The 7,842-nt window shown below is 55.8% G+C and overlaps 1 protein-coding gene across 3 annotated transcripts in view; it reads left to right on the top strand.

The window, feature by feature from the left end:
* CCDC134 (coiled-coil domain containing 134) overlaps positions 1 to 7,648 on the top strand; it is a 9,702-nt gene extending 2,054 nt beyond the window's left edge. The window contains exons 2-8 of one of the 3 annotated variants that reach the window (XR_004497371.1): positions 3,912 to 4,029; positions 4,850 to 4,971; positions 5,176 to 5,260; positions 5,487 to 5,668; positions 5,910 to 5,981; positions 6,347 to 6,585; positions 7,050 to 7,648. Coding sequence is in view for 2 of the 3 variants with exons in the window: in XM_015628030.3 (XP_015483516.1) it covers positions 1,530 to 1,559; positions 3,912 to 4,029; positions 4,850 to 4,971; positions 5,176 to 5,260; positions 5,487 to 5,668; positions 5,910 to 5,981; positions 6,347 to 6,472 (735 nt within the window). In the remaining variant the exon portion in view is untranslated. Of the gene's footprint in view, positions 1 to 1,392; positions 1,560 to 3,911; positions 4,030 to 4,849; positions 4,972 to 5,175; positions 5,261 to 5,486; positions 5,669 to 5,909; positions 5,982 to 6,346 lie in introns of those variants that run through there. The other 2 variants (XM_015628030.3, XM_015628028.3) reach the window with 2 other exon arrangements.
* Positions 7,649 to 7,842: the final 194 nt, after the last annotated feature.

Below are 7,842 nucleotides of genomic sequence, written 5' to 3'. Positions count from 1 at the left end.
GGGGCCGTGGTGGGGCAGGAGGGAAGGGCGGGAGCAGCCCTGGGGCCGCTCCGGGGGCATCGCGGGACGGGGCGGAGGTGGCCGGTGCTCGCTCCCTCCTGGGCAGCCGCGGTGGCCGAGAGCGGGGCGGGCAGGGAGGTCCCGGGACACCTCCTTGGAGCCTGGGTTAAAGGGCTGTGCCCGACGGGCTCTGCCTGCCCTCGGCGCCTGCTCGCCCCGCGCTGGAGCCGCGGGAGGAGCGGACCTCCGCGGCTCCTGGGAGCTGCCGTCCCCCCCGAGGGTTCGCTCCTCCCGTGTGCCGCCTGCTACGTCCGCTGGACACGGCTCCGGGTGGGTTTCCCGCAGCGCGGCCGGGGTAGGCTCGCCTAATCCCCTTTGCGCTCCACGGTCCCTGTGTGATTGCTTTTACTTTCAGCCGAGCTTGCGGGAGAATCCCCATCTCCCTGTGCCAGCGGCCTCCCGAGCCCCTCAGGGTGCTTCTTGAACCTCTCCTGCACGACGGGAGACACGAGGGTGGGCTGGGATGGACCGATCCCTGCTGGAAACCACAGCAGGAAATCGGGGCTGCCAAACCCTGTGGTACGAGAGCTTCTGGGCTTGGTGGTTGAGAGACTTTGGAGACGAGCAGGTGTAAATGGCCAGTGCCGTTTCCACTGGAGCAGCTGGTCCTGTAAGCCCCATATCGATGTGTCCTCCTAGAGGAGTCTGAGCAGCAGTGTTTCACTTCTGAGGTTTTTGGTTCACCTGTAAGAAGATATTAATCCTCATCTGGTTGTTGGAGGAGAGTCTCAGAAATGGATTCGTGGGGGAGGGAGTTTTCATTCCTTGTTTTGCCACAGCATGCTCCTGGTGAAGGATGATGCTTTTCCCCCTACATTTCAGTGCCTGCAGAGGGAAGGTGGGGGGATCATGCAAAAGTTTCTCCTGGGAACCAAAGCATTGCAGCATGGCTCTGCCCTGCAAGCTCATTAGGTGAATAAATCTCAGGGATGCTTCGTTCAGATGGGGCTCCTGCAGGAAAATTTATAAAGTAATCGAGAACATTTTAATGGGAAGTACTAACCATCTATTACACGGCATCTGTTATCATGTCTTTGGAAAAACACATCTAAATTAAGAGGTTGGGAGACAGTGAGACAGACTGGTGGGCTTGCTGCTGAAACAGCCAGCTGGCCAGGGCTGCAAGGCAATGTTGGTGGAAACTCCTTTCCATCTGTAGCATCAGGCCAGGCCCTGGCTCCCTGGACTGCACTGGGAGCATCAGGCAGAGCTGTCTTTGGCAGAAATCAATTCAGGGAGGAGCAGGGAGGGGAGAGAGGAGCAGCTCTGCAGTGTTTCTGTCTCATCCCTCAGCAGGTGTGAAGACATGAGAGAGAGTTTGTTGGGAGAGCATGGAGGAACATCTGCAAGGAGCTTTGGCACCTCTGCTGTTGCATAGTGTGGCCTGGAGAGGAGGGAATGTCCTCTGCTGTTAAAGTGTGGTGAAATTGCCAGGGCAGCTAAAGGAAATAAATCTGAGCTGGTCCCACATGGCATCAGTAGCCCCAAGTTCCCTGTGGGTAAGAGAAACAACTGGGCCCTGCTTCATTTTCACCGGCATGTTTTAGCCCTGATAGACAATGGCAAATAAATAGCTTCAATGTGAGAATGAGTGCCAGCAGATCAGATGAAAAAGTGGTGGGCTTCCAGTATGGCATGGTTCTCCAGTCCTCTCCTTGTCCCGTGGGACAATCTTTAGGGCTGATGTAAAAGGATCTAAATACATTTGCATTGAGAACGTTGACCATCTCTACCCCAGTATCTGCTGTTGTGTCTCTGAAGAAGCCCATCACTGTTCTGAGACTCGGAAGCAGCCAGGTGGACCTTGTGCTGCAGCAGCTGGCTGGCTGGCAGCTGCTTCAGCCAATAGCTTTGCTCTGCTGCTGCCTTGATCAGGGCTTTTTGCAGCTCCTGTGGAACATCCTTTGGCCACCCAACTCCAGTGTTGGAAATGGGGGATACAGCAGACCCTGCCCTCCCAGCTGGGACTGCCACAGGCAGCATGGCAGAGCTGTTGTGGGCAGCCTGTCTGCTTTTTGCCTTCCAGCTTGGTCTGGAGGCCACTGGCTACTTCCAGTGTCTCTTTCCAGTTCTCCATGAGCATGGCAAATAGCCAGCCTGGTCCTTATGGTGGTGTGTTTGATCTGAGGGGCAAACAGGAGCCCAAGTCCCAGGGCAGTCACTCTTTGTGCTTTTGCATTGCTGCACTTCCTTCTCCCAGAGAGCTTGGGGGCTCTGCAGAGGACAGACTTACCTCACTGAGCCAGGCCCTGGGTCCTTGTGCCATGGTTTTTGGCAGGGTGAAGCTGTCTCGTGGAAGCTGACCAGGCTGGTGAGTCCAAGAGAACATCTGTTTGCCTGGGCTGGAGAATTTTCCTTACAGCCTTGGCTTGCTGGTGTGCTTTGTGGCATTCAGGACAGCTGGAATACGGCTTAAGCCTCACATTGCAGTGGGAAGAAGGGACAGACCCCAAGCCTAGCATAAGGGTTTGTGCTGCCATCCTGGCTCTGCACCGTGTCAGAAGCATGGGGCATGTTGCTGAGCCCACACCAGGGGCAGCCAAGTCTTCTTCAGTAATGCTGGTTGTATTTACTCTGGTCTGTTCCTTTCCAGAGGTGTTGCCTTTTACAAAGCACAACAGCAAAATATTTCAGAGGGTTTTTCATGTTTGTCTAACGCTGTTCCCCTGCCTTTGCCAGGGGTGTGAAGATGCTTGGCTTGGTCTCGGCAGGAGGTGCATGGTGGGAGCTGCTGCTGATCCTTGCAGTGCTGGGAGAGCTGCTGGTGCTGCCTGCTTTACCTTTTGTGGCTTGGAGTTGAATAAATTATATTTGTTTAAAAAAGAAAAGCAACAAGAAAAGAACAAGAAGGGATTTAGTTTTGTCTCACTGTTAGGGCATTACAGAGACAGGTTTGGCTGGGCAGGCAGACTCAGACTCAAGAGGGCAGTGGGTCATAGGGTGAGGTCAGCTCTGGTGGCCTTACGCATCTCTGGTGGCCTTTCCTTTGGGAGCAAGAGGTGGCTCAGACAATGCCTCTGAAGGAGCTGTTGCTTCTGTAATTGCCAGTGGCCTGTGCTCTGCTCTGTGGAAGCCTCGTGCCTGAGGACAGACCACCTTGAGTTCTGCTGCCTGGGGACTGAGCTACTGCTCTCCTTTTCCGGGTATAGATTGTCCAAGAGGGTCCTCATTCTCAAGGACTATTTCCTCCAGCTGTTGACTTTGTCTGAGGGACCTGTGTGGTCAGGAGGAGCTCTGCCCAAGAACATCCCTTCAAAGCCTCAGATGCTGCCTGGGAAGGGGCTTGTTTGGAGGGGGAAGTTACCACCAGATCACCTAACTGTTTTTTTTTCGGCCTGGGACCTGCAGGCGGCGCCCAGCTTGTAGTGAGGGAAAGGGTCCAGGTACCAATACCCAAAGTGGTGAGTGGAGGTTGCTGAACTGGTTGCACAGGGGCTTGAAGGAGAGATGGATTTCAACCCCTCACTGATCCTACTCTTCCTTCCAGACCTGCTGTTGTGGTTGTTGGGCTGCTTTGCCTCACAAACCCTGTAAAAAGCTAGCTGTTATTTTTGGAAGGAGGGGTAGGACTTATTTTTTTCTGCTGGGTCAGATGCCTGGAGGCTGGCAGTGCAGGCAGGTAGAGAGAAGAGGGAGACCAGGGCTTCACTTGCAGGGCAGAGCAGGCTGGGACATCACCATGTGGCTCTGCTCTGGCCACTGTATCCCTCAGACCCATCATGGGGACAAGGGATGGGCAAGGACCCTGGTGCCAAGGGCAGTGTGTCATCAGTCCCAAGTGGCTCAGGTGACTCCTCCTTTTGGTAAGTCTCCTCACTGATCATTGGTTTTGTTGGTCTGTTTTCTTTTAGGCTGCAGTGGCCAACATGGATTTTCTCTTCATCTGCCCCTTTCTGCTGGCATTGCTGCTGTCCCAGGGCAGCTTCACAGACCTGGAGAAACAGAGAGCTGACTCTGGCTTGGAAATCTGTATCCTCTGCAGCCTGCCCCTCGTGACCACGTATGCACTAATGGCTACAGAGGCTGGAGGGAGCACATGACAGGGAAAGGGTCAGAGATCGTGGAAAGGGGCACAAGGCAGTGGAAAAGAGAGGATGCAGAAGCACTGGGAAGTTGCTGCTTTGTCCTTCTGTAGATGGGCTTTAGCCAAGCTCCTGGGTTTGCTAACCAAGTGCCTGGCTTGGTGCAGGAGCAGAAATGGCAGTGGTGCCTGGTTTTCTTCCTGCCCCATTGTGCACACATTGTGCCCCACTGAGCACATTTCCCAGTCTGCTCTTGGAAGTGGCATGGCCAGCCAGAAGGCAGAGCACACCTGCACTTCTCAGTGATTTGGGGTCACCATCTGGGACAGTGGAAGAGGACTCCTGGGCTTGTGGCACTTGGTCTCCTCAGTGCCACAGGTACCTTTTCCCCATGAGGATGTGGGCTAATGCAAGCCCTTCTTAGCACACAGCAGCATCCCCTGGTGAACAGGCAAAGTATGAAAAGATAATGAGTATGTGGAGACACACAGGGAAGGTGGCAGTTCATGTTCCTCCTCCAGCCCATCAGCAAGAGACTGGACTGGCAAGTAGAAAGCTCTCCACAAGCTCTTAACATTGTTAAGGGTCTGCTGGGGTGTTTGGGCGAGGGGTTTCCTGGAAATCTGTGCTTCATCCTGGCTCAGGTGCTGCCCCTCAGACACCTCATGGAGAACTGGGGGCGCTGGGATGGTACCGGGGGCCCGGTGGAGGGCGGAGAGCAGCAGTGTGGTGAGAGAGTGTCGGCAGTGCCCTTGACAGTGCTGCAGATAAGAAGCTGTTCGAGGTGAAGCGCAAGGACCAGATGAATGCTCTGAAGAACTTGATTGAGCTCAATGACATCAACCAGCAGTACAAAATCATTGACATCATGCTCAAGGGACTCTTCAAAGTAAGCCACAGTGCAGGCTGCACTCTGAGCCCACAAGGGTGGGTGGGAATGGGAAGGGTTGGGGGCTTCTGTGGAGCGTGTGGCAGGTGAGCTTTAGGACCTGAAGGGAGGATGCCATGGGGTTTCAGTGAGGCAGCTGTGGCAGCACCTCCAGGGTGCAGGGTTAGGCTGGAAGGACAGGGCAGTAACTGAGGGCTCTGGCAGGTGCTGGAGGACTCCCGTGCTGTGCTCATTGCTGCCGATGTGCCTCCTGATGGGCCCTTCCCTCAGGATGAGAAGATAAAGGATGGTAGGTCCTTTCTGGCTTTTACTCCCCTCCCTTTTTCTGGTGCTCTGGTGCACCACAGACATTCTTCCTGGGATCAGTGCTGGGGTAGGTACAAAACTCCTATGCATCCAGACCAGACCTGGGCTGGTCCCTGTCTGTTGGGGACCCTGTTGCTGCCTCTCTGACCAATTCATACTGGAGAGCCTATGGGTTTGCCCTCAGCCTGTGCTGGTGACTGTCCCCACAGCATACTCCCACGTGGTGGAGAACACTGCCTTCTTCGGGGACGTCGTCCTGCGCTTCCCCAAGATCGTGCACCACTACTTTGACCGCAACTCCAACTGGAACAGCCTCATCCGCTGGGGCATTGGCTTCTGCAACTTGACGGGTGTGTTCGAGCAGGGACCCCACTCCCAGGTCCTGCGGCTGGTATGGCTCTTCGTCCCTCTGCCGTGAACCCTTTCTGCTGCTAGGCTGGTGGGGTGTGGATTTTGGGGTAAAAGGAAAGCAGGGCTCCCCCATATCTGGGGGCTGTCCTTGGGCTGAGGGATAGGGGTAGAGCATAGAGCATGGACGGGACTGGTGGGAGAGTAGGGGACCCTGGTCACATAGCTGGGGGATGTGAGTGGGAGGCACCACTCCCCAGTGAGGTCTCCCCTTTGCTCTGCAGATGGCTCAGGAGCTAGGAATCAGTGAGAAATCACCCGATTACCGCAATCCCTTTAAAACGGACCAGTCAGAGGTAAGATGGCAATGCTGCCGGCTTGCCTCATGGGCTTCCCCATACGTGTTGCAGCTGCAGGCAACTGGCTGGGGAATGAAATGGGGGGCTTGTGGGAAATGGCCAAAAGCCTCTGTCACTGAATAAGCATGGCTGAAACACAAACACTGAATTTCCCATCGATGGTCTACTTTGGGCACCTGGTGCCCTCTCTTCCCTTCTGTGGCCACTGCCTTGTGGTTGAGACCGTTTGCCTCGTGCTGCATCTGTGCTCAAAGCTGCCTGGGCTATGAGGCTTGTGTGTTGGCTTTGGTGGTTTGGAGGGGTTGTGCCTCTGGGAGGCAGTGGGCGCTCGCCCATGCTGACCCCTTGCTGTCAATCCACAGTTTTTCCCCAGTGCTGACACCTTTCAGAAGGCGCTGCGGGATGAGGAGAAGAGGAGGAAGAAGGAAGAGAAGCGGAAGGAGATCCGCAAGGGCCCACGCATCTCCCGCTCACAGTCGGAGCTGTAGCACACTGGGACTGGTGCCTTGCAGTGGGGGTGACACCACTGGGACACAGAGCGGCTTGCTCCCTTCTCGGCAGCCTTGGGCCGATGCCTGGCCGTTCTCTTTCCATTTGTGCCGTGGGTTTTGTTTTGTTGCCTTTCATTTTTATTCAGTGGAGGTTGGGTGGTGGTGCTGGTGGGTTGCCCCAAAGGGGCTAAAATGGGATACACCTTTCCACAGAGGTAAAGCACAGATGGGACAGCACTGGGGCCATCCCCTGGTCAGGGTGTTACTGCCTGTGGGGAAATAGGGGGTGGGGGACATGCCTCTGGTGGAGCCAGGGATCCCTCCTCACTGCAGCACACCCCACGCTGAATGTACCTCCTCCAACACGGGTGGGCTGGGGAGTGCATCACACCAAACAGCCTCATGAGCAATGCTGCTTCTCTCAGTTTTGCTTTTCGTTTTGTTAAACGAGTGATCTCATTGGCACCCCCCACCGGGTTCTACCTGGTCTCTGCACAGCTGCTACCTCTGCCAGATCAGACCTCCCCTTTTCCCAGTGGCTGTTTCACTGAGCAACATGCGTTTCATTGTCCAGATGTAGCTGAAAATGCCGATGGCAGCTGTTCCTGGCCGATGGCATCCCGTGGCTACCACAGGTCATTCCCGCAGAGAGGTGAATGCCCGGTGAATTTTTGGACAGGAGGAATTTCGGTACTTGGCCTCTTTGCAGCCAGTGGGTGGCTGTAGTGCAAGCAGTGCTGATGCTGAAGATGCTGGGGAAGCAGCCCTGAGCCATGGAGAGCCCGTCCTGCAGCCCATGCCCCATCCCTTCTCTTTGGGGCTCATCCTCTCTAAATGAGTCCCCAAAGGGCTCTGTCAGGGGACAGCCAGGTGAGCGCATGTGGCGATAGCAGGGCTGAAGTAGGGAGGGAGCCAACTGGAGGGGCTGTGACCCGACACAGCCACCCTGCGACTCCTCACCTGCGCTGATGGCCTCGCACCAGAGCGGGCTCCTGCAGAGGGGCCTTCCCCAAGGAGCGTGTGCTCTGTGCCGGGCTGGCGGCTCACAGCCTTTGAGGAAAGGGAAACGTCCCGAATTTTTTAACAGCAGAGCCAAGTCCCTCCGATGAGGGGAGGGGGGGTGGCAATGGGCGCATTTGTTTTTTCTTGAATAAAATTGACTTTACTATTTTTTTTATTTTTTTTTTTTAAGTAGAAGAATCCTGGCTCTTGCTCCCGTTCCTGGGGGGAGCGGGTGTGCGCCAGAGAGCGTCGAGGCTGGTCCCTCAGGAGGTGAGGGTCCGTGGGCGCTGCGGAGGGAAGGGCAGTCCCCGCGCTCCGTCCGGCTGTCCTTTCCGCCGCGCATCCTGCCGGCACCGCGGGGCGCG

Source organism: Parus major, chromosome 1A (assembly GCF_001522545.3).
Source record: "Parus major isolate Abel chromosome 1A, Parus_major1.1, whole genome shotgun sequence".
Taxonomy (NCBI): Eukaryota; Metazoa; Chordata; class Aves; order Passeriformes; family Paridae; genus Parus; species Parus major.
This window is presented reverse-complemented; position numbering and strand designations above follow the sequence as displayed.